We start from the raw sequence: 26,216 nt of genomic DNA, 5'->3' as shown, positions 1-26,216 counted from the left end.
TAACACCGGAACAGTTTCAGTACATGTAGCTTTGAAATCTAGAAGATATTGCAATAAAGAATTGGTGCAATATCAGGCAATTCAATACACTTTTTAGGGGAAGGGAAAGATGATAGAATCCAATAATATAGTAAGAATACAATTAGCTGAGAGGGATCAGGGAGCTTTTCCAAACTGTCCTACTGCAAGAGTGACAGGCTCACATTGCCAGGGAAAATTAAAAAAAAAAAAAAAAATTAAAAAAGAGCAAAATCCTTCACAAACAAGCAAGTAAACAACACAAACCCAGAATCTACGTAATTTTTTTTTTGTAGTCCTCATCCACTTAAAGGTCTGTGTTATTTAAACCAGATAGTGAGCCTCCAACACCACTGTTTGCTTTGGCATCATTCTGTATAACAAAGGAAATTGTTGTTAAAAATGTAATTCAGATGTCAGCAACAGGAGGCTGTTCCCAAATGCAGAGACACAAAATGGCAGGATTAATGCTGCTGGGCCTGGAATTGCATCGGAGGGATGAGCACTGAGTTACAACCCCGAATGAAAGGAGCCAGCCCCGCCAGGCATAGTGGGGGTCTGGGCACCTCCTGCAGTACAGGTACCATTCTGATCCCTGAGAAATCCTTTCTCCTGCCAAAGGATGCAGCACATAATAGGAAAAGTGTAGGGTCAATATTGGACGCAGAACCTTGCCAAAACATCAGCAAAGCACTTATCAGTGATTATGACTGTTGGCTTATCAGCACCACTGATGTCTTACTGAGACTGGCATCACCCCAAGAATCTGGTGTTTGTGGGCAAACAGGGCAATTTCTGTCCTTAGGCCGCATTTAGACGACAGAATCGCTGCCTTTTTGCTCCTTGAAAGACAAATGCAGACAAAATGAGTGAAATAAAGCTATAATCATGCTGCTGCCTGACACAGGAGATTGTTAGCGGTCGCTAGGCAGAACTGGCACAGGATACGGGCTGGCTCAGATGATGGGAGCAAAATAAAGTCTTCAAGGACACCAGCAGAGCCCAGCTGAAGTCAGCAGGAGAACTGTCCCTTGTGCTGCTGTTGTGGGTGCAGCTCGACCCTTCAGCATAGTCTGGGCTTGGAGAGCTGTGGGGAGGGAGGAAGCCCCGATGGAGTAAAGAAGGAGAGGCAGGACTAGTTTTCTGTCCTAATTTTGGGTTCATGTAGCACAACCAGCCTAATGGGAGGGACAGGACGTGTGGAACCCATGTTACATCAGGGACAGATCCTTTATCCTTCACAGCATCACACCCTACACAGCAGGGAACAAGGGGAATCAATTCTTTACATTTTTTTTTCATTTTCCTCTTCCTAAACTCCGAGTAATAGATACAAATAGTTGGTCTCCTGCAAACCATGTTTGAACTGTGGCTGCCAGGAAATGAAGGCAGTTGAGGGGGGCCTGTAAAAGGCTGTTCATTAGTCCTGCCTTCTTTATGAGCTTTTTCAGTCCCAGAGCCAGATGGGTGTGGGAATGCAGCAGAACAGGGGACTTGTGTGTTCAAAGAAGTGACAGGATCCGGCTCTGCGAGCAATTCCTTCCCCATCCCTTCAGATTATGGGGTTAATTAATAAGAGTTAATTAATGATGTGTCAATCATCATGCAGTGCATGCCTGTGTGAGGAAAGCTGCCCCTCAGGGTAGTAAGCATTAGGGCCTTCCCTGGAGAAAGTCCTTGTGACAATTTCTGAAGCCTCGAAGAGGATGTTTTAATCCCTTTATCTCAGGATTCACTTCTGGCAAGAGCCAGCCTCTCACAGGAAACTACCTAGCAGAGGTAGTTAAAAAATAATTGCTGTGCTGTTGCCTTCAAGGTGAGTCTCTGGAGGACACAGGACAGTGGCAGGTGCCAGCTGTCCCCAGTGGGGAGCTTGGGCTGAAAGCATCTCAGAAACTCCCTTATCCTCGATGATGGAGTAGCAGGAGCCTGGGGCAGAATGTGGGGGTATCATCTCTACTGTGAAACACCCCGTGCCCATGCCAGACACCCCATGTGCCTGCTCTTCCCAGGGTAACGTCAGGAGGGACAGGCATTTGGGCAGCAGCACCGAGGAGCTCTGCTCCCGTTCCCCTCTGCCAGCTGAGCATCCCAGGCTCTTGGCTGCCAGGACAGTCAGCCCATCTGCTCACATGGCACGCTGCCCGCTCACAAGTTGTCAGACAATTTCACGGGTGCCAAAAGAACCTGGACTTGAATAGGTGGCCTGGATATGCTGCAAAATCCATCTCCTCTCGCTGACTGCTGACAGAGCAGGGCCTGTCTGTGCTCACAGTGCCCGGAGCCGCAGCTCGCTCCGGACTGCCACGGCCCCTCCACGCTGCAGCGTGAAAGCCTTGCCATGCTTCAGGCAAAGCAGCAGGGCCCTGAGTGCTGCTGAAGCACAGCAGGCACAGCTTCTGTACCAAAATACCCAGGGTACTCCAAGATAACTTCAAGGCTCCATGATACCATCGGGCACAAAACCTGACTCTTGGAAGCGAAGCACAAGCGGAGAAGAAACCCCTGCGGCTCCCCACGGGCAGTGACAAGTAGGTCAGGCAGAGCATAAAAGGGCATGTTTTGGGCTAAAATCCCAGTTACCCACCTCCTGTACCTGAGAGAATGCAAAAAAAATTGAGTTGGCTCTGGGAATAGGAAAATTAGGCAGGCAATGGGAAAAGCAGACTCTGCCCTCCTGGTGGCACTGGGTCAAGCTGAAGGCACAGCTGCTGTCCCCAGCTTTTCCAGGGCTGGCAGAAGCCCTTCTTGCTGCATCCCATCTTTCTGCTGCCAACCACCCCCAGCCCCACATTTCAATCCTATGGAGAAAATCATGATTTTGCTGTCAGCTGTCTGCCATCATCAGCCCGGAAGGCAGAGCTGGCGCTGGAACTACAGCACTGCTCTCCCTCCTCCTGGCTGGGGCTCACTCAGGGCCCTGACACAAAACCTGGGCTTGCAACATGAAAGGCTGAAAAATCTCTGGGTTTTATGCCCTGGGAATCAGATTTTCTGCTTAATAAACCCCCTAAAGAATCAGATGCAAAAGAGGTTTGTTTGAAAATTTTGGCTGGGTTATCCAAGCGTGGTGATTCAAACAGGCCCAGAATACAGGGAAACACAAATATGCTGGGTCAAAATTCTCTTCTGTGTATCATGAGATAGACTCAAACTAAATACAGGTCATTCATACTGGAAACCAAAGAAAATTACACCAATTATTGCCAGATTTCCCATTAAACCTAGAGATTTATATAACATCTCCATTTCTTTTGCTGCTTGCTGCTAGCTAATCAAAGCAGTTAAAAATCCATGTACAGCCTGTGTGTAGCTGAGGTCTGTGTGCAATATTTCTGCTCTTACAGGTCTCCATGGCCAGCCATGGCTTTATGTGTCCTCTGGCCAGGTGAACACCGTGGCACAAAGAATTTGGACTACCAATTAGCAAGGTTTACAAAAGGGCCTTGAAGTGCTAACAGGATCAGTTGGATGCTGCTGCTGAGAACAGTATCTGGCTTATGTGCTGGCTTGGGGTGTTTTATTATCCATAGCACATAATCCTGCACTTTAAGCTGCTTCTATTTACAACAGTTTTGCTGTCCCCCTGCTACTCTCCAGCTCCCACACATTTGCAGATGCTACTTACTCTGTTTCTGCTACTTCTTCACATGCAAATGAGTCTTTCAGGCTTTCTCACTTTTATTTACCCATATGCACAACACTACAGCAGGGTGGAAAATTATAAATTAAGAAGAAAAGTACTAAGACTATTGAACCAGATACTGAAAAGGAAAAAAAACCCAAAACTCAGAAATTTTCAGCGTGCCCTAAATCTCTGTTATTAACAGCTATTATGGCTCTTTGAAACACACTTTTTTTTTGTTGGTTTACAGCAGTGAGTCACCCACAGCACCATGCCAAGGGCGTGATTTGGATTTGTGCTGTGCCCTCTCTCCTAAGCTTCACCAAAACCTTCCTGTCTCAACCTGCAAGACCCTCTTACTTTGGCTGTGGGTCTGTCCTAAAGGCCACACCATTTTTGCATTGTCACTGACCACAGGACTGTGCTGCCTGAACCGGTGACCTCTGGAGAAGCTGGACACGGGTCCTCAGTCCTACACTTGCTGTTTCATCATATCCATTTCACTGCTGATTATCTTCTGCCCCTTTGGATGGCCAGCAGCCCTGACTCAAAAACCTGTAGAGATGCTGAGGGCTTAAATGAGCTGACAAACTTCAAACAAATCTTGGTGCAAGTGGCCAAATCCCCATCCGCCTCCTCCAAAGCGGTGGCGATCCCCAGAGCTATCTCTGTGTGAGATAAAGACCAGGGGCAGAGAAAGAGCAATTGAGCTCCATAAAACATCCAAAAATAACTCCTCCCAAGGGGTGAGATGAGTACGGGCAACTCATCTTCAGGACAAAGGCGTGTGTGCTGCTCCAGAGGGAAAACAGCCTCAGCCTGCGGTTTACGCCACAAGTCTTGCACAAATCATCTTTCCCTCCCTGAATTTCAGTCTCTGGAGCCTAGTTTAAGGATTATAAATTGTAGAGAAATGGAGACGAATTCCCATGGAATGTTTCAGGGTAGCAGTATCTGCATATCCCACTGAAAACATTGTGGACACATTTTTTTTTGCTTAGATTTACTGGGACATCTTACCTCAGTGCTCCACCAGTCCCCCGTGTGCCAAGCCCTGTTGCTCAGCAGTAAATTACAGACTGTGCATTTCATGCCAGCTCTTCCCTCAGCAATGTTTGCTGCTTTTCTGCACCCTTGATACATGGTTAACTGTGTGAAATAAGGAACTGAGGAGCTAAAGTGCCTCTCTGATTAAAAGACAAAGCCACAGGACTGTGCTTCTTGGTATGCAGAAAATTAGAGTGAAGAAGTGGCTTGATTAAAATCAGACACTGAAGATGGTTCTTTCCTAATATACTGTGGTAATGTAAAATAAATAAAAAAATAAAAGCTAGCTGCTGGATTAACCAGCTTTTAAAGAAAAAATAAACACAAGCATGTCTTTGTTCCCTAAGACTAATTAGCAAGATTCTGTAAGCATCTAGAAGGCAGCTAATCGAGCAGAGACAATTCTGTACTGTAAAGTGTGACTGCAAACCCAGGTCTCCCTTCAAACTGTGATAAGGGGCAGGTACAGGCAGCACCTGTGGCCATTTGTGTCAGTGCAAGACAAGAACAGAAATAGATATTGAGCATCCTGTTATCATCTGCCAAAAACAAACCAACAAATGAGCTGAGGAAAAATGCACGGCTGGAAGACCGTGCAAAAAACCCCAGTGACAGAGATCATGGGGTTGGCATTTCTGTGAGCTGCAGAACAAAGTTCTCTCTTTCAGGAGCTGAAGATGCCATGGGGAAGTCAGGAGAGAGGGATTTTGGGGATAATTCACTCACAGTGGTGGATGGCAGCTTCCCAGTGGTGGGAAGTGGGATGGAGCTGAACCCCATGGACATGGTGATATCCAGCAAAAGAGCCCTGGTTTGCTGGAGGAAGGTCTGGTCCCTCCCACCACTGGGACTCACATTGTTCAGTCCTGGCTAAGAGCAGATCCTGCCTGGCTCCAGGAGGGGATAATCCAGGGCAGCTCGGCTGGGACAGCACAACAGAGCTGCTGCCCAGAGAGGGAAGGAGGTTTATTTTCCCCTTCCTGGCTGCTGGCCAGATCCCTGCAGATCCTAATGGACAACCTCTGAGCTACCTGGACGTGCAGACTTTGACTCTGGGGTCATTCCATAAACATGTTTGCAGAATTCGAGAACACATTGCTCCTGAGCTGGATGGGATTGATCAATATTCCAACCAGCAGTTGCTGAGCTGTGGCAAGGGGAAATGCAGAGCACAGTGGCAGACAGAGACTGGATTTCACTGCTGTCCAGGGCCATCAGCCAGCCTCAATCCTGATCCAGCTCCCCTTGAAGTCACCACAAATTTTCCAATCTGCATAAATGAGATTTGGACCAGAGGCCCTGCTGAGTCCTGAAACACAATTTGCACTGAAATACTGAAGAAGTCTGATCTGATGAACAGGATTAGCTATAAAAGAGAAAAATGTTCATGCATAATATACCAAAAGTTAAAGAGCTAAAGTACTACACAGCATCCTCCACTGTCCTTATTTAGGACCCCATTCAGATCTCATGCACTTTAAATATCAAAGGATATAATTCATCCAGTTAACTCCAGATTTATTCCTGATATAAGTACAATCAAATGTGCCTATCAGTCTCATTCAGGTAAACATTTCAGCAGAGATTTGGTTGGCAAGGATTTGAATGCCCTTAAAAAGCCCCAAATCTCATAGATGAGGTCCATAGAATATCTGATTACTGATTATTCCTTCCAGCAGCAAAGAAAGCCCTTCTTCTTCGTGATATAACGAGAGCATTCCTTGCAATTTTAAAAGACTCCTACATAAACCAAGTGCTGGGATCACCAGTTTCAACCTTTCCAACCAGTTTATTCAACCTTAGGTCTCCAGTAACCCACCTTGCACAGAACCAGTGACTGGCACAGTACCACTGCTTCAGCTGAGGGACAAACCTCAGTGGCTGGGCTGTACTTTGACCATCGACTGCTCAGCTGGGTTTCACACAGCACATTCCAGAGTGTCAAAGTGCTAATCCTGGAAGGCTCCTAGCAGAGCAGCTACTGGATGCACATCTCACTTCTCTAGCTGCTCAGAGAAAACACTGCAATTTGATTTAATTGCTATGTTGACTTATAACAGTGTGTTTATACTGGATGCCTGCCAGCTCACATGCAACAGGTTGGCAAAACGTATTTCCTCAAAACAGCATGAGATGCAATGTAATAAGCAAAGCAATCTTTCAGCAGCCTCCATTCTGGAGTTCATTTCAACTCCTCTGACTTGGAAGCAGTGCTACCAGTGCAGAAGGATTACACCACCCTAATTGATATGATAATCAAGCCTGGAGGCTGCAGTTCCCAGGTACAACAGCCACAACTTCAGAAAGGGAGTATAACTGTAGGAAATGAAAGTGATTAACAGTTGTTTGCATTACGGGGATTGCTTGGACTGTTTAACATCCCTATCAAAAGATGCATTATTTGTTGAGCAGTCCTAAAAGGAAATCAAAAAGAAACTTGAAGAACATTGCTAATCCTTTGTCACAATAATATGACACTAAAAGCCAGTGAAAAGCTGTGCTTTGCCAATTGAAACAAAAATCACAGAATGATATACTCGATTAAGTTGGGAAAGACCCCTAAGATCACTGAGTCCAACCACTAGCACAGCACTGCCAAGCCCAACTCCCAACTCAACACCCAGCACAGGGTGTTCACCACTAAACCACATCCCCAGGTGTCACACCCACATCCCTGAGGGCCAGAATTAGCTTTCCTGTGACCTTGGCTGCTTGACTTCAGCCCAGCTAACAGCACCAGTGTCTTTGAGCCACGAGACAGCTACAGGAACATTACAGGAACCAAAAGATGGGTGTGCTTGTTCCATTCCTGTAGAGAAGCAGTTTGCCTGTGACTACCAGCTGGTTTTGTGGCTGGCACTGTGATGGGTGAGGGCTCTGAAGGCTGCAGGAACATGGAGATGCTTCCAGCAGCAAGATTCAGGAGGGAGAGTGAGGGACAAAGTTACAAATAACATGGTCAGCAGTGTTTGATCAGGTAAGGAAGGCCCATGATCCAAGGAGACTGGATTTCGCCACCCCAAAAGCCTCTTCTGGCCTGGTATCACCCTGATACTAATTGGCTCTACATTAATAAAGACTTTTACTGCAAACTTCATGTACTGGAAGAAACAGTCATGTGGCTCTGTCTAATCCTGCACTGTGACTTGTAAAATCAGAAGAAAAGAAGATGTTAAAAATATCAAGTAAAATCTAAAGTTGGAACAGAACTGGCTTTTATCTGTTCAGTCAAAAGTGAGTTCACTAGATACAGTAGTATTTCTTTGAATGGAACAAATAAGCCTCAGAGATTTTATCATGAATACCCCTTGCACACGTTTGTACAATGCAGTCTATAAAAATGGGAATGAGAGATGTCGTTCCTAAACACTCACAACTCCAATAACAAGGTATGATTTTCTATCTGATCCTATTTGGCTTTTCCATAAGGAACTGTGAAAACCTCTCTCAAAATCCTGGCACCAGTGTGTGCAATAGGAATCCTAACACTGGCTCTGCTGGAGCAGAATTTCCCTCTTCAAGAATAAAGCCTTGGGAGGAAAAAAATAGCGTGTTGGTTTTGTGGCTGAGCCAGCTATTTAACTCCATGAGCCAGCAGAAACAAAAGGAAACCAAATAAAACTACAAAGCTACAAATATTCCTTTTGGACAAATGAGCCAAAACTCTTTTGACATTTATGGCTCTACCCATCCCTACCTGATAAGTCACACAGAAAGCTGCAACTGCAGATACCAGCAATCATGTAAATAAATTTTATTATGCTGTATGTACAATACTAGTACAGTTAGATACACTAATCATGGGAGGAGGGGAGGTTGCTATTTTTCTCCTGTCCCATATGGTAATAATTTTGTATGATTGAACTGTTATGGGCTAAATAAAAGTACACATTAACTGTAAGATACATTGCAAATACATTAAATCTTCCCTGGAGTTTAAGCAAATACGTGCTTTTTCTATCATGCATTTGGAATTAGTAAAGGAATCTACACTGGGCCATAGGATTTATAAATAGATTTGGCTTCCTCTGCAATACTTTATGGGCAATTATTTCAGAAATGAAGATGCAGAGCCACAAATAAATAAAATAATTGCAGCTGATCAGACTTTATTTACCGCTATCACATTTCCCTGACTGCTACACTTCCCTCCTCTCATTTGCTCCACTAGCCTGAATCAATGACCAGATGAAGAGCTGTCAGTTAATGTCAAACACAGAGCACAAAAGATGCCAAAGGCTGATTCTCGTTTCCCCACTTCCAAATTCTGCCTGGGCCTTTCTGGAGCTGGCTTGCTCCCTGGATAAATTCAGCATGGAACTGAGAGGCTGGGAAAGGGCAGAGCCAGTCAGACGAGCTGTGCAGCGAGCACATTTTCCAGGGAGCACATTTTGCTGTGGCTGCCCTGCAGAAGTCACTGCCAAAGGTCTGCAGAGCTCCCCTCCCGGGAGCAGATGCCCAGCTGTGTCAGGGAGGGGCTGGCATGGTCTCCCCTGTCTGCTGCAACCCCACTCAAACACGTATTAATTCACTTTGGAAGACACTGAGTAGAACTGTGTGCAGCAAAAAACAGCTTTCCAGACAAGTCCAGTGAATCAAATCCAAGCAGAGGCTGGGACTGGCCTCATGTCTACATAACACCCTCTGTGTACCTCACACTGTGCAGCTTTGGGTACTCGAGATCTCAGACAGGATGGGAAACTCTTGATTATCCATATTCCTTGGGATCAGGCCTGAAATCCTACACTCAGCCTCATCTAATAGCCATGTTACCTGGGGTTCAGGAAGGAGGTTGCTTGTCTGAAGAGGCTTATCAACTCATGAGGAAAAAAAAGTGCAATTTCTGCTGCTTTGAAAAGCCACAGAGCTGGTAACACAGAAACAAGGGAAACACGTAGGATGCACCAGGTGGAGACAACCTGACTGCCCACCAAGGGCTTCCTTCTATGAGCTCATCTCAGAAGTAGCCACCAGGATGACACTTTATGGCTCTCAAATTAAACTACTTAGAAAAATATTGTCTGCCAGGCCTGATGAGCAGTAATGCCTCTGAGCTACCTACAGCCTCCTGTCCTGGGAAGGAACAGCCAGCTTTGTGAAGTCTGGATGAAAAGGGTATCATGTATAAAGAGGGAGCACCAGAAACAGTCTAGGACCTGAAGAAGATCCTACAAGCAGAAGTCTCATAGATTTAAAGCCTGTTTTTTATTTTTATTTTTTAAAATTTCATTTTAAGCTGCTTATTTCTGCATAAAGAATTGATGCTGCAAACCTCTCCAAAAACTTCATCAACCACAATCCATAAGGTGGAGAAAGAGACCAGTGGGACCAGATGCCAAAGGAGCTAGAAAGATTTATGCTAGCTGAGCATCTGGCTCCCTCCTCCCTGTTATCAGAGTGAAGACAAATGCTCACCAACACCCTTATTCCAAATCACTAACGTGTTCAGCCACGCTCAGCACAGCTGCAGCAGTGCTGCTCCTGGAAGGTGTGCTGCCTGGAAAAGCAGCTGCTGAGTGCTTCTTCCAGGGGTTTGTGCAGTGCAAAGAGCAGTGAGCAAACAGGGTGTTGCTGCCCCTCAAATCAAGCCAAGGGAATGATTAAGACATCATCATTCTCTGTTATTGTTCTAGCGGGTTGTAGTAATTGCTTCTACACAGGAACGTGGCTACACCTCTGTTGTCATCCATCATCTTGCTGAGGCTGTGCACTGTACAGTGCTTTGATTTGACCTCATTAGCACTCCCAGAATTACAATGTCATACCAATGATAAAGACTGAGATTATCTGCATCTGAGGAAAGGGAGAAGGCGCAAATCACACACTATGTGAACAGACAACAGCACAACCACGACTCTGCCAAATACTCAAAGGCTGCCTGAATCCCCCTGGCTCTTGATTTTGCATGTGGGACAAGATGTGATCAGGAATTGTGCCTATATGCATCAAACCTGCAGGTAAAGGGGATGGGCTCGTGCACTGGTTATCTGAACACTCAGGGAGAGGCAGGGCAGGTGCTGGAGTAGATGCTCTCTGGTACCACCTTCCCTCTGAGTTGCCAGTATTGTCTCTGCTGCCTCCAGCCTCTCTCAGGCACCCAGTGATCCACTAGAAACGTGGAGAATTTGTGTGCAATTTGGGAAATGACACAGAGGCATTTGGCCTTTGTACAAATGCCTTGTGTTCTCTTGAAGTTCATAGGATTTTCTTGTGATTCCCAGGGTAGAGGCACATAGGGAGGGTTCCTGCTCAAACCTTGAAGGTTGAAGGAAGGTCAGATCAATTTTTTGACCCTTCTGGCAGTCAAATAAAATCAAGTCAAATCTGTACTTGTCTGAAGTCAATCTACAGCAAAATGTGTAGTGAAATGGAATCTCTCAGACGCCAGCCAGCAGCTTCCCCCCTGAGCTGTGCTCCCCACTGCAGCTCTAACACAATGCCAACACATATTCCAAACCACTCATTCTCAGCTACTTTAGTCTTCTATGGACCATCTTAGAGGAAATTAACTGAACTTCCCTACAGTGGGAACAAAAGAAGGAAATGAATTTGTTACTCCAGTGGTACCCTTGACACAGATACCGAGTAGCTCCATTAAACATTTTGCAGCCCTAAGTGTCTTTGCTAAATCCTCTACAATGAGCACAGAGTCATTTTCCTTCTTACAGCACAAACATACAGGTCAGGATTTGGGAGTCTGTTTTGTATCTGAATAACTTCTCTCATCTCAATGGGATCCAGGCAGGCACAAATTAAGGCTGCATAATCCTAGTCCTTCCCTTTCTCTCCAGAGGCATTACCTTGCAGTACCGCTCTTGGATAAACTCATTTTCACAGACTCAGCATAGCCCCAGCCAAATGACTAATACAACTCTTTAATACAAACAACAATAAATCAACTGATTAAATTCTGATTTATCAGACAGATACTGTTTAGCTCTTCTCAAAGCTGTTCTGAATCATCTCTCTTGTCTGGCCATGTTCCAGAGGAGCACTGACACTAGATAAAGCTCAGACCTGAGGAGTAAGTTTACATGAGATGGAAATGCTGAAAACATCCTGTATTTATGACGGGAGATTTCACAGAGATCAGAGTGAACAGCATTCCTGAGAAGACTCTAATGTCTCTGAAGCCTTCTCAGCATCTCTTCCAAGGACCAGTCTAGCAGGGCAAGGTATCAACAGACCCTGCAGCTCCAGGCTCAGCAGCAAGGCTCGGGAGCCAGACACATTAACCTTGGGAGATCCTACAGCAAACGTTTAACAGCTTAGAAGACGGCTACTCCGCCACAAATTCACTTTAAATCACAGACTTTTTGGACTTACTTCATTGGTTTAAACAATGCTTGTCCATAGTTCTGGAATGTCATGATCAGCTTCAGCTGGGTGCCTCCTGATTTCATTGCTGCGGGGGAAAAACACAAACAGCTTTAAAATGAGACATGTGGATCTACTTACACTCAGTTTCCTTGAAACCAAATCCTATCTGTTTTCCTCTGGATCAGTTCAGCACCATGCTATCAGAGCATCAAGCACGGTGATCCCAACTGGACAACAGATTATTCAGCAGACTACAGGGGAAGGCTTTGAGCTGCTGACCAGGACTAAACATGGATTGCATTTCCTGACACTTTTTTGCCTTCTTCTGGCTACCATGGCCACCATGGGCTCCATAAGCACCCCAGATGAACAGCACCTATAGGAGCAGACCATTGGAGTCTTGTTTTCTCCATCTCCTGTTGCTTTTGGAGTCCCTTCTGACAAGGTACTCACACTGGGAAAGGAGATGGGGGTGCTTTCAAAGACAACTGCAGCTGGGATGTACAGCACAGTGCACAGCAGACAGCTCCTTAATTAAAAGTATGAGCAGATACTGCAGCAATCTCTGATCTCTGCTGCGATTTTAATAACAGTTTCTGAGCAGCAGAGATATGTAAATTCAGCCCTTCCATGCACAGTGGATATGTATCCAAGCCCAGCCATTAACTCCAAGGCATCCCAAGGTGGTTCATACATGAGAGCAGAGCTGTGCAGAGCAGCCTGGCCTGGCTGGGGGGGCAGGAGAGGACAGTGGAGGCAGGAGAGGACAGTGGAGGCAGGAGAGGACAGTGGAGGTAGGAGAGGACAGTGGAGGTGGCAAGGACAGTGGCTTTGCTCATCTCCCAACTAGGAGCTAATGGGAATTTAAGACTGATACTCATTCATACCATTCTGAAAAACTTGGACAATGTCACACTAACAGCCAGATTATAGTGTTTCTAAAATTAGGATGATTTTTATATATATAAGAATTAAATTTTATATAAGAATTCATAAAAATGCATTTTACTTGATGATAAGGCTACTTAAAAAAGATAAACCTATAGTTCAAAAAACAGCTGCTTTTCTACTGCCTCAAACAAAAGTGTCCTAATAAATGAAATTACCTGTAGTCTGACTCCTAAATGCACCTCTGTGTTGGGAAGGCAGGCCATGGCCAGCAGGGCTGTGTGGATGAGTCAGTCTCTTAAAGATGCTTTCTACGAATCATCAGATAATCAATCCCTTTCTCTGCAGCTCTGACAAAACCCGTGTCAACTGGAGAACTACATAAATGTCAGGTTATCTTGCTCTGTAAATTCTGGCTGAGAGCTGCCCTTGTTCCACCTATAGAGCTTGTACATGTTTTTTCTCTAACCAATGCTATTAGCTGCACATCTTTTTAATTACTCATCTCTGTGCCTTATCACTGATAGGTCATCAGCTCTCTTTCAGCACTTGTAGCCTATATTTTTGCAACAAAATGCTATGCAAATCTGGTCAGTGTAATTATACTTCTCCTAGAATAAAATCCCTCCTGCCCTGCTGTTTTGCTGATCCCAGCCTTCTCTCGCCTTTCCACTTCATCCCAAAGGAACAAATAAATAATTAGAAATTAAAGGGCATTAAGCAATTTGCACTGACCAGGTAATGCAGAGGCACAGGGCTTTCCAGGATTAAACTCCCTCTCCTGTGCAGGACAGGTCAGTTGATCTGCACCTGAGTGCAGGAGGAGCACAAGGCTTTTTCATGGCCAGCTCCCATCCTGAGGACTATAAAAAGCAGAAACCTTCCAGTCCAAACCCTGCATGTGGTGCCCTGGGACCGTCTGTGCACTCTGGAAACAGCCCTGGTTAGGCTGGGCAGCTGGAGCTGCCCTTGCCCCACGCCCACAGGGCACAGGGCTCAGGGCACAGGGCAGTCCTGACCACCTTCCCTGCCCAGCCACTGCCACAGGCGTGGCATTTCAAAGCAACATGGGATCACAGAACGGTCTGGGTTGGAAGGGACCTTAAAGATCCACTAATCTACACCCCTACCATCACAGCAGTACAAAGAAGAAGCAAAAAACGATGTTCCAGCACGGCCTTCTCTAAGCACAGAGTTTCAGATACTAAAAGGACTGGTTTCTCAGCAAATTGAAGCCACTCGACAGATAATGATTTTGTTAGCAGCCAAACTCAACAGCGAGGATGTCACCACCAAGCAGGGAAATGTATGAAGATTAACAATTCAGAATAATTCTTCCATGAGACACAAAAGCCTGCTTTCCTGTCAGAAGGAACTGAGCTGAAGTAAAACAAAAGCATCCCCCTCGTCTTTTTAGATCCATCTTATTGTACTGCCTTAACTGCTTGCACCAGTAGCCTCCCCCCAACACAAGTTTTGCTGGCACAAGTTGTTCCTCCACTGCTGCTGGGAGCAAACTTTGGAACTCTGAAAACCAGAGGGGGACATTGGTGGGAATTGTGTTCCCATTGTGCTTTGTGGCAGGGCATGCTAGAACCCACATGGATCATGGAAAACACCCCATGCCAGAGCTCCACCTTGGCTTCCCCCCGTCATCCAGACTCACGTGCAGCTACTCCCACTTTGCTCTTCCAGTGCCACTGACGTGCTGGCCAGGCTGGGAGTGATGCAAGGCCACCCTCCAGATCCCAGCTGGTTAGAGCCCAGCACTGTAATCCCTGCAGAGATGGAAACACCTGTGCTTGGACTGTTCTTTTGAGCTCGACAAGACTCTTGCTGTACCTGCAAACTAAGCAGCCTTGGAGCAGGCTGGGGTGCCCACATTCTGGGGCTGCAATGCCAGAGAAGAGCAGATCTCCCTGGAGATGATTCACTCTAAGTCAGATCACTTCCCCTGTCCTAACTTAGCATCACATCTGCACACTGGCTTCCCTCTCATTTTCTGAGCTGTATTCCTCAGGAACTCTGTCTCCTCCTCAGCCTCAGTTAAACATGTCCCTCTGGCCGTTATGGCCTGTCATCTTCCAGGGGTTTGTCCCAAACGTTGTTTGCTCATCTGGAGACATCCTTGTGCCTTCATCTACTGTCCACAGGCCCATTCCTGAAGAATGTGGCACACCCAGAAGCAGCACATCCAATTTTCCAAGGAGTGGAGGGTGCTGCACCATCGCGCTCTGTCACATCTGTGGTCAGCAAGTTCAGGGATTTTTACAAAAGCCTTGCAACACAAGGCTGTGCTGACTCCAGAGGAACCACCAGTCACACTCTGAATTCACCTTTTTTTTTTTTTTAAGTATTTTAATATACTGTAACACCACAGGTCACAAACAGCTCTGTAAAGGCTTTATAAACCTGCTAGCTCACAGCAGGTTCTTCAAATCAAGTCTCACACAGCTCCTAGATGTACTGGCACACTGCTAAAAACAAATCCCAATGCCATCATTACTTTTCATCTTCAGGCAACTCAAAGCTTCTCTTTTCCCTCCAAAGCAGAAGCAAATGGAAAGCAGCATTAACCTTTCCTGTTAACCCAGTGTAAGGGCTCTAGGGTGTGATCAGAAGTCTTCCTAACTTCAGGAGGCTTTGCAAAAAATTCCCTGAGAAATCTTTTTGCATGAATGTTTGGGATTACAGTCTTGTCCAAAGATTAGTGAAATTGGTGGGACTCCTTCTGTTTTCTCCGACAGACTTTGGATCAAGCCTGGAAAAATCCCCACCCCATTTACACCTCTGAGCCTGCTGTCATGGCCACATGCCACGTCTGCTACTTCCCCACCCTGTCCCCTCAGCAACACAAGGCCTGAATTCCCTCCCTGAGCCACAGAGCCCATCCAGTACAAAAGATAACCCAGCTATCATCTCTCAGTCATCTTTTCAAGCTGAATGCTACAGAGTTCCTGGCTGCTGTCTGGTACTGACAACGCTGCCCAGAGGGTTTTGACCCAAAGGGATTTGGAATTCCAACCGGTCTGGCTTTCCAGCCCCTCTGTTTTGCCCCATGATAGCCCTGATCCTACCAGCCTGTCTAAACCATATTGTTTTCTGATGGAGAGAGAGAGAGTCCCAACAGGACCCCTGAACTTTTTCTGATTCTTTTGGTCAGAATCCAACAAACATTTAAAAATGTATTTAATTATGCAGTGCTAATGCCTGAGAAGTGAGATACAGTCACAGCCTGGGATGCAGTTAACATCTGAAACAGAGGATGCTCAGATCCATTTTGGATTCCTATTTATAGATCAAGCTTAAATCTAACATAAACATGTTGATTGCCTTTAACAAGTAATGCTCTGCCCCGGGCTAGAGACATGGCCCTGTACAAGCTGTGAAGAATAAATTTCAAAATAAATTCAAGCCCTCATCATCTCTTAGTTTGTCCTTGTTCAGCCAATTCTGCTAACTTGTTCTTAAAGGACTTTCTTGGTTTAGTCAAGGAAGTAAAGACTGTAGGGGAAGAGATCTGTGAAATTATTCTTAGGCTTTGCTGTACATTTTAAGTCCCCTCCTTTCATCTGGAATAGTACATTAAATCAATCTGTTGACTCTTGGCAGACTCACTGTTTTCTTACACAGTAAATCAAAGGTGCTACATTTCATTGTTTTCACAAGTTCTCAGAAGCACTTCTTCCTTTCTTTCGGATGAAATTTTCACAACTTTCCTTAGAACCAGAATTTATGTTCAGTATTAAGAGCCTTCTCTTTTCCTTTTCTCTTTTCTTCCCCTGCCTTGAAGCAGAGCCCACCTCAGGTAACTGCAGCTTTTATTCCCAGAGTGAGTAATCTCACACACTTGCTTTCTAATTACTCGCTGAACAAACTGAAGGCATCACAGATTCACAAATCACCTCAGTCAGGTAATGTTTCCAAGCCTTTACAACCAGAGAACTTAAAGAATCAAAAAATAAATCCCAGCTGCTCAGAGGAATTACAAAGGCCTATTCTGCTTACAGGAATCTCCTCTGGACAGCAAGACCAAGCCCACACTGCCCTTCCAATGCACCATGCCAGAGCTGGTGTTGAACTGCTGATACTGCTGCCACAATTATGCACAGACATCTTGTAAATATGCAAGAAAACAGCTAACTATGGTTATTTATGCATGCAATAAACAGCTATGAAAGGCAAAGGAAATGTGCAATTGCCTGTGCATGTGCTTCTGAAAACCAGGCTTCAGTGCTCAGTGGAAAAACAATTCTCTCTAGGCTCCTATTTATGGCAAGAGGAAATTTTCAGTGAATTAAATCAAATTAAGAGCTACCCCTTTATGCTGAACAAAATGAATAGGAAATATATAAATACATATATAGATGCAGGGCACAGAAACATCCTCAGCCCGAGCCTGGGTAACCCTGTCCTTTTCCAGGCCAGCTCTAGGTGTCACTGTGGGAGCTGGATGGGATGCTCCTTCCCATCCGTGGATTTGTTCCATTTAAACTTTAACATCAAGAAAATGTCACCTTGGTGCTCCCTGCTCTTGGGAATTGCTTCTGTCACCGTTTTCATTTTAAAACACCCCTGCATGTTACAGAGTCGTGTGAGTGGTTCTAGCAGATGTGGGGGGCCAGTCTGGTCCCCACTCTCCCCCATAAATAATGCAGGGTGAGCAGAGAAATCACAGTGAGGCCAAGAATGCTGTTTTGCTGCAGTTTGGATCTAATTGCTGTAGGTATCAGGCAAATCATCTAATTCTATTAGAGCCAAAGTAAATCTGAACACCGGGAAGAAACTGGATAAAGCCATATCCCATTTCACCTAATGCATGGAACCCTGTACATTTAATTGTCCTGCTTGCCAAAAGAAGCCTGAAGACCAGGCATTATCAAGGTTTCAATTTATTTTATACTCCTAACCTGACATCTTGCCAGCTGGCTTAAAAAGAAGAAAAAAAACCCAACACAACCCAGCAAAAATTTACCATAAGGTAAAACTCCAAGGCTAATTAGAAGATAAGCAGGAATATGCAAAGAATGTAACAGCCCTATAAATGTCCTTTGGTCAAATATATTACTCTTTATTAATCAGCTTACATGCTTTTGAATCCCTCTGCTGCTCTGCAGTAAAGCTGAAAACTGGCAGGAATTACTTTAAAGCATGTACTTTTAAACATCCGAAGAATTTGCAACATAAAGTAAGAGATGCTGCATTGTGCAAAAAATAATTTTAAAAAGTATATTAGCAATATGCTCTTTTTTTCTTTGCAGGCTGACAAAGCTGAATTCCCACAGGGCCAGGCAGTGAATGCTACCACCAAAATTCAGATCCAGGCACCTCTGCATTGGCAAAAGGTCCCCTTCCATTTCCATATACTTGATTTTAGACTGGGATTTACGTGTAGGAATCGTTCCCTGTCAGTTCCCATAGCGGCCAACAACTATACCAAATACACCTCATAGTTTAATTTATGGAAATTATCCTGATTCATTGCTAGAAACCATGGCTCTGTGTTTTTGTTAGAGGCATAAGAGGCCCTACCATACTCTTAAGAGCCTTGTTCAAACATTAACAGAGACAATCCCAAAGGGAATCGCTAATAGCAACCATAAATCTTCCTCTGAGGTCCCAGTGCCCTTTCCCCCCGTTGATCTGAAAGCTCTATCAAAATCAGAATTAATGGAAACCCCACGATACATCTGTATGACACATCAGGTGAAATCATGGCCCCAGGGAAGTAAGTGGCAAAAACTTCCACTTACGTCACCAGGGTCAGGATTTCACTCCCATTTTCTATGATAATAATTTTTTGCTGCTCTCAGGTGAAGCAGAGAGAGGTGAAGCCACATGCCCAGAAGCACAAGTGAACGCCAAGCCCAGAAGATCAAGAGTGAGCACTCACCTACTATTTCTTGCTCCTACCTCCCTGTCTCCCCAACCCAGCTTGTGTGCCCCCACTCCACCTCAGCCATCCCCCTGCTCTGCAGAAAGGGACAGACCTCATGGCTCGAGCACAGCTGAGTCTGCTGCAGACACTGCTCTCCTCCTCCTGCACAGACCCCATGGCTGAGCTCTGGAGGGCTGGGGAGGTGAGTGGAGATCAGAACTCAGCAGTACAAACTGCTACAGCCACTGCACTTTGTGCAAAGCTCAAGAGATGGGCCAGGAGATGGCTCGGTTGGACATCACCTCTGCCCCTCTGGGGACAGCCTGGCCACTGCCTGGGCACTGCTGCTCTCTGCAGGGACAGGGATGGGCACAGAGTGCATCTCTCCCTCCTCAGTGGATGTGCCCAAGGAGCAATGTTCACACACGTGTTACAAAGTGCTGGCTCAATCCCCATTGGCACGTGCCACTAATAGTCCAAAAACTGGTGGGTATTGAGGGGCGAGCTCAGGAAAGGTGAGGGCTGTGTCAGGGAGAGAATCACCCAGGCTGTGTCCATTCAGTGCCCTCGTCACCCTCCAGTGCAGACCAGAGGAGCATGGGCAGAGTCTGCTGCTACCTGCAGTGTCACCTCTGAGCTGGGGAAGGGAAAACACATGGCTTGATGGTCAAACATGACCCCCTTAATGAATCACTCCGATCCAGACTTTTGGGGACAGAAAACCCATCACAGGTTAATAAACAAGCCCATGTTTGTCATCTTTCCTGAGCTACATGTCCACTGGACCCCTGAATCCAACATGTGGGACAGCACCTGGGTACCACAAACTGCTTTACTCAGAGTGCTGCCCCAGCAGAGCAGTGTGCTGAGCACAGCCAACATGCAGCAAGATGCACTGAGCTGAAGGTCTCCTGTGGCATCCTGCATTTTACACCTAATCCATCCCAACCAGCTAAATCAGCCCACTCCTGATGACCAAGGATCTCCTTTATTCCTGCTCAGCAGCGGGGCCGTGATTCACACAATGGAAAATGTAAACCTTAGGGCTGCTTGAGCTATTCTTGCCCAGGCCATTTCCTGCTGAAGCCAGGGGAATTTTTGCCTTGCAGGGTTAAAGACCTGCTGACCTCATCCCACAGTGCCAACACACCATCAGCACTTTCACAGAGCTCCGGCTGTTTCATCCCTCTGAAAGGGACTTTGCAACTTTGTGGTCAGCACAAGTAACTCCATTTTCTGCCTGGTGGATGGAAACCACTGCCTGTGCTGCAATTCCCTACCTCTGGAAACCACGGGGTGTGCACTTGTTTAGTATCCCAGGGCTTTCATCTAAGGCTGTGTCATTTTTTTCCCCCGTGCAGCTACGCAGCTAAATTCAAGAAGACACACATTGCCATTAAACAACCCTGGAGAAAAGCCCTGAACGGTGTCACCTTGCTTAACCAGAGCCAAAGGTTGACGTGGGCACATCCCTGTTGTGGATTCACAAGCAGAGTAAACAGAGCTGAGCTGTGCTCAGCAGGAGGCTGCCTTGCCTGGAGCTCCCTGCCATGCCTGGGGAAGCTGCAGCTCCTGCAGCCGCAGAGCCCGCGGTGCCGGATGCTCCCGCAGCCACCGCTGCAGGGCTGCAGGGCAGCCTCTCCTTCCTTGGCACGGCCAGCGCTGCCAGGCACAGCCTTTTAAATCATAATCAGCCAACAATACAAATCTAGCTCGTGCAGGATGCTGTCTGCTTTCTGCCATCCCTTTTTTTTGGTCAGCGTATTTATTTTAAATAACCGAATAGGGCACTTTCAGCCTGATTGTGACTAAAAGATCTCTGACATGAATGGGGTTTGCCTTGCTGGCAGACTTGGCAATTATTCAGGTAATACAGAGCTGGCAATATCTCTTAATGTTTAGCAGGGAAAATGAGCAGGGAAGTCGGAAAGCGATGTTGCAGGGACGCTGGAGAGAAGCCATGCAAAATATTAATACTCAAACAGCAGTGAGATCCCGAATAAAGAGCAAATAATGATAAAAAAACAACATATATCCAAACATACCAACGCTGGTTATTTTTTGGGAGACAAGGTCTTGCAGTAAAGCCTCAATTGCAGGATTATGTCTGGAATACAACTCGTACCGATTAATGCCAATGTGGAATTTTAACCAGTTTGGGTAGGAGTCTATGGAGGTTTCTCCAGTTGGCAAAAATTCTTCATGATGATCTTCATTTTGCCTACCAGCAAAAAAAAAAAAAAGAAAAGAACAATACAACAACCCAAAGTTGAGGAGAAAGAAATAATGCTACAGTTTGTAACACGCGTCAAGAAACAGGGCTTCAAAATGCGACAACTTGGACAGGCAAAGCACTACAGGAGGGGGAGAAGTCCCAGGTTCCTCCTGCACCAGGAGCCTTCTCCCACCTGGGGCTAATGGGGAGATGGATTCTCACTTTCCCTCACCCTGCCTGATTTAACACCCATGGAAGTCAGCAGCAAAACTCAGAGCGGCATCACTGAGCGTTGGCAGAGGCCCTTCTACAGCAGAAACACAGAGCTCAGTTTTACCCTGTGCTTAGGCTGCATTACATTACACACAGCTTTTACAGGTCTGACTCGAACAACAGCATCATCCTGAACCTTTGTTTAACAGGGACGTGGGGCAGGAAACCAAGAGTGCAGCAGAACCTGACCTGTGGTGCCCAACGCTCCCACTCCCTCCTCCTTCTTAAAGAGAGAGAATGAGAGAAACTGCATCACTCTGAACTGGTTGCGAAAGAACTGGCTGGCTTTGCCCCTTCCGGAGCAGTAGGACACTACTACAGCAAAGAACTGTTAAAATGTTACCTTCCAAATTTCCCTTTAGTTCTGTGAACTTTGGCTGCAGCCACTAAAGAAAAGACGTACAACAGGCAGCTGCATTGTAGATATCAGTGCTGATTTCACTCTTCACCTACAGAACAGACTAACCCATATTTTTGATTCAGAGTTCTCTGTGTTTACAGTCATCTCCAGATGTTCAGGCATTTGTGACTTTTTTTCTTTTTCTCTCAGAGAAACCAAAACTTTTCCAGGTTATTTCCCTTCACAGTCAATTAGGATTATTAGATGGAAGAGGCCTGGACAATTCACATGCTCATGGGGCGGAAATCAGAATTATTTATCCTCTCTTTCTAAAGGTTTAGATCATGCTGGCTGCTCTGCAGCTTGACAGAGCTTTTGCACGGTACAATGCAGCTGTTTAAACATTACAATGTCAGTGTGTTGGGAAGAGGGTGCTGTTGTATTAGACAACCCTTTTGATTTTTCAGTCATTGAATTTCTCAGCATTTCTAAGGAGCCAACAGGGCATACGATTCACAGAGGCAACTGACTGCTTTGAAGGCTGGAGAGCAGTGGAGGTGCAGGGCACTGGGAATTAATTGAGGATGAAAAATGTAGCACAGATCAGATCCTGAGAGCGGAAATACCTGCCAGGATGAATGCCTTAGTGGTACTAGACCTTGCTTTTGAGAAAAGTTAATGTGTTACTGGCTGGCCTCACTGCTCAGCCCCTTCACCTCTGAGTGGGAGACAGGGAACGCTCGCTGTGAGCTCACCCTCCTCCTCACACCGTTCTTCTGGCAGCATCTTCCTCGGCTGCAGCTGGAGATGGGGGGAGACCGACCCCTTGGCCCCAGCGCTCCAGCCTTCCCGTGCTCCTGCGTTTATTCTGTATTTCACGGCATTTATTTTCCGGAGGAACACGACCGGGGCGAGCCTGCGAACCGTTTCTCTTTTTCCCAGTGACCCCGAGTCGCTCCGTTCAACCCTCTGCCCACTTCCCCCCAGCCACGACACCCTAAAGCCCGCGTTACCCACCGGAGCGCAGCGACCCTGGGGACACACGCCACGTCCCCACCCCGCCCCGGCCACTCACCACTCGGGCTGCTCGGCCGCCCGCGGGTTGAACCTGATGTCGCTGTTGACATTGAAGAGGAGGTCGCCGTCGGCCAGCGGGGGCAGGGCGGCGCGGTACAGCGGGTGCTCGAAGAGCGCGGCCAGCGGGGCGGCGTTGCTGGCGGGGGGCGGCGGGCGCGGCGCCCCGGGGCCGATCAAGCGCCGCGCCCTCCCCGCCGCCGCCGCGCCCGCGCCGCCCGCGCCGCCCGCCGCCCGCTCCGCAGCCTCCCGCGACTGCGACGAGAGGTTGGAGGCCGGCTCGGCGCTGAAGTCCTGCAGGATCCGCAGCGTGTGCTTGCTGGGCCAGCGCGGCGCGGCGGCGCGGGGCGGCGCGGCGGCGGGCGGAGGGCAGGAGCAGCCCGGGCGGCCCTCGGGGCCCCGGCGCTCCAGGCGCGGCAGCAGGTCGATCATGATGTGCATGGTGCAGGCGACGAGGAACACCATCAGGATCAGCACCCGGAACTTGCGGACCAGGAGCATTTTCATGGCCGGGGCGGCTGATGAATTACCGGGGGAGGGGGAGGGAGGGGAGGCGGCGGACAGAGCCCGGGCGGGCGCGGGGCTGCCGGGCCCCCCCCGGGGCTCCGGCGTGCTCCTCTCGGGTCGGGAAGCGAGCGATCAAGTCAATAAAGTTACCTCCATAGGCGCCGAGAAATAAACAGGCTAAACCCGATAGGTCCTCATGTCTCAGTATCATCAAGAACTTGGGAGGGGGAGGAAAAAAAAATAAAGGGGGAAAAAAAAATAATAATTAAAAAAAAAAAAAAAAGCTCCGGACCGAGCCTTTAAAATCAACAGGAAAACAGTGCCAGCGGCATGGCAATATAGAAAGCCATCTGTTCACGATTTCTCCCTCTTTTTATTACAGGGATCACAACAAACAGGGAAAACTGGCTCTTGGAGAGAAACCGGCATCAAGCACAGCCGCTGATTGAATAAAATATAAAATTAAAAAAAAAAATACGGAGAGGAGGAGGGGGGAAAGAAAAATATTAAGAAAACCTGTGCGGAAAGGCGACAGAAGAAAAAAAATCATCCATAATATTTGGCTGTGCTGGAAACGCTGACTCCTTTCCCTTGGATTTGAGCAGTGATGCAGCAGAAGCGCTCTCCGCTCGCTCTCGCTCCCTCTCTTCTCTCAGACTCTTTAAGAACCTTGGCTGGAAAATCATTTTCTTAGAGCGGTTCCAGTTTCTTCATCCATCGCGTCCAGTGCTTGGGAGAGATTAGTATGTTCAACTGAGATCGAGTCTGGGTGGCTGCTGTATCCGAGCTGGGCTTGTGCTTTGGCTTGGGCTGGTTTTTTTTGGCTGCAAAACTGTCTGATGGCACAACTGCAACATAAAGGTTAAATATGGCACAGGAAAAAAATAAAAAAAAAGAGGGGGGAGAAGGAAGGATTAGAGGAAAGAAACTAATATAAATCAGAGGTTCTTTTAGCGAAGAGGTCTTTGATCTCTGCTGGGTCTTACAGATCTTTCTTTAGGAGAGAGAGAGAAAGGAAGAGAGAAGGGGGGAGAGAAGGGAAAAGGGGGGAGAGATCTTTGGCAGGTGCAGAGTGAAAACCTCTTTCAGCTACACTGAATTCTGGAGACTGGTTGGACTAGTAGCTCTGCAGCTCGAGCTTTCAGTGGGTGTGTTAAATATTATGAGCGAGCCATGATTCCTGCCTTCCTCACGTCATAGTTAGGAGATTGGCTAAATAAACGCTACAGTGATAGTAACAGGAAAACCTCAACCAAAAGCGGGGGTTTTTTTCCCCTCCTCTCCTCCCTCCTTCCCACACCCCCTTTTCATTCTACTGCAGCTCCAACTGGGGCAAGGAGAGGGCGTCTGTTCCACAAAGGTTTGGGGAAAAAAAATATAAAGGGAAAAAAAAAAAAAACAAACCACGAAGCGGTAGAAGAGAGAGGAATCAGCACTAACAGCATTGCGAAGCAGGAGAGCGGTGTGTGCCGGGCTGGGATCGGCGATTGTGCTCCGTCACTGTCCGGGCTGGCAAGTGGCGCATTGCCCGCTGCCCTCGCCCCCGGCCCGGCAAGGTCAGCCCGGGGAGCCGCGGGCTCCGCTCCCCCCGGGACACAGCCTTGCTGTCTAATCCGAGATCCTGCGGGCTGTGATAATCCGGGAGCGTGCTGCCCGCCCTCCTGCTGCCTTCCCCGCGCAGCTGGCTCCGTGTCCGGCTGGCCCAGTGGGCTAATGGAAGTGGTGGCCTCGGGGCCAGCACAGCCCGGAGAGTGCTGTTGGCAGTTGTGGAAGAGTGAGGGCACTCTGGAGGGAGGGACGAGCTGTTCCTGGCTCTTCAGGTGGTCAGGCGGGGATGCTCAGAGCTGCCGATTTCTGTCTTTGGGGAGTTTCCCTGGATTCTCTGGACCATAGCCGGGCTCCAGTGGTGGTTGAGTTGGGCTGTAGGAGAAGTGAGAAAGGTAAAGTGCTTACTCCAACCCACCACCAACTTTCCACAGAATCATCTCAATGCTGAATGCGGTGGTCCGTGTTTCCCTGAATTATGCCGCATTAAAGTGTTGCTTTTCCTCAAAAAGCGTTCTCCCATCCAGCACTGTTCCCTTCCTGGTTCTTCTGCAGAGTCCAGCACTCTGCACTCCTCTGAAGCACATCCATGCAGTGTTACAGAGTCACCATGTTTTGCACAAGGGAAATCACTGCTTTTCCAGCAGGAATAAAAGTTGATGAACCAAAAAAAAAAAAAGACCTAACAGGACCATGATCCTATGGAGTGCTCTGTAGCTTTGTGGAAGGACAAAACTCGCTGTCCTAGTGAGACTTTGTAGTCCCAGGGTTCAGAGGTGCACCTGGATCCTTCAAGTACAGGTGTACTTAGTCACAGCAAAACGTTTTGCTACAGAGCCAGAAGCAAGGTTTTCTGTCTTTTCCCACTTTTTTTCACCAAGATCAGCTTGGACAAAGGCTGTCTGGACTGTGTGGACAGTGGCAGTGGTTCCTTGTGTGTTGTTGCCTCCTGCTACTGTTCAATATCAAGTCTGTACAGTCCTGCTTGGGAAATCAAGTTTGGTTCATAATTTAGCTACCTCTCTATGCAGTGAGATAACATTCAGTTTATTTTAACCTAGCTTAGGAAGCTGGCATTTTAGGCCCATCAGGAAGAACCTTGCCATTTTGGTCCACCTGGGGAACCCTCAGTTGCTGGAAAGGGCTACAATACGTGGTGGGGGTGCAGTATGAATGGCATGTGGAAAATTATCTCCATGGTTTTGGGGTTCTTTTTTTTGCCTGCCTGTGGCTTTGCCTGCTGCTGTCTCCTAGGGAAATCAGCTGAGCTGGATTACTAATCAAGCCCAGGGAGACAAAAGGGGGCAGGTGGAAGCTGGAGCCTGTGGTTTGGGGAGCGGCTGATGGAGGAGGGCAGCCGAAGCCAGCGAGGGGTGAGTGCAGGGTACAAGGTTCTTTGTGTATCACTTGTGTTGTACTCTGCTGTGGCTTTTTAAGGAGTTCTGGGGGAGCTGTTTGTAGCACTTCAAGTGAGGATAGATAATAT

At 47.2% G+C, this 26,216-nt stretch overlaps 1 protein-coding gene across 2 annotated transcripts in view; it reads right to left on the bottom strand.

Annotated features, from left to right (window-relative positions):
- FAM20C (FAM20C golgi associated secretory pathway kinase) overlaps nt 1–24,792 on the bottom strand; it is a 59,295-nt gene extending 34,503 nt beyond the window's left edge. Inside the window, exons 1-4 of one of the 2 annotated variants that reach the window (XM_039560276.1) lie at nt 24,626–24,792; nt 22,680–24,033; nt 20,822–20,997; nt 12,017–12,095 (exon numbers count right to left, since the gene is read on the bottom strand). In XM_039560276.1, coding sequence (XP_039416210.1) covers nt 12,017–12,095; nt 20,822–20,997; nt 22,680–23,185 — 761 coding nt within the window. In that variant the 5' untranslated portion in view covers nt 23,186–24,033; nt 24,626–24,792. Of the gene's footprint in view, nt 1–12,016; nt 12,096–20,821; nt 20,998–22,679; nt 24,487–24,625 lie in introns of those variants that run through there. The other variant, XM_039560275.1, reaches the window with a different exon arrangement.
- Between the last annotated feature and the right edge of the window lie 1,424 nt (nt 24,793–26,216).

The sequence above is a fragment of the Corvus cornix genome, chromosome 14 (genome assembly GCF_000738735.6).
Source record: "Corvus cornix cornix isolate S_Up_H32 chromosome 14, ASM73873v5, whole genome shotgun sequence".
Classification (NCBI taxonomy): domain Eukaryota; kingdom Metazoa; phylum Chordata; class Aves; order Passeriformes; family Corvidae; genus Corvus; species Corvus cornix.
Note: the sequence above shows the minus strand (reverse complement) of the source record. Positions and strands in the feature narration are given on the sequence as shown.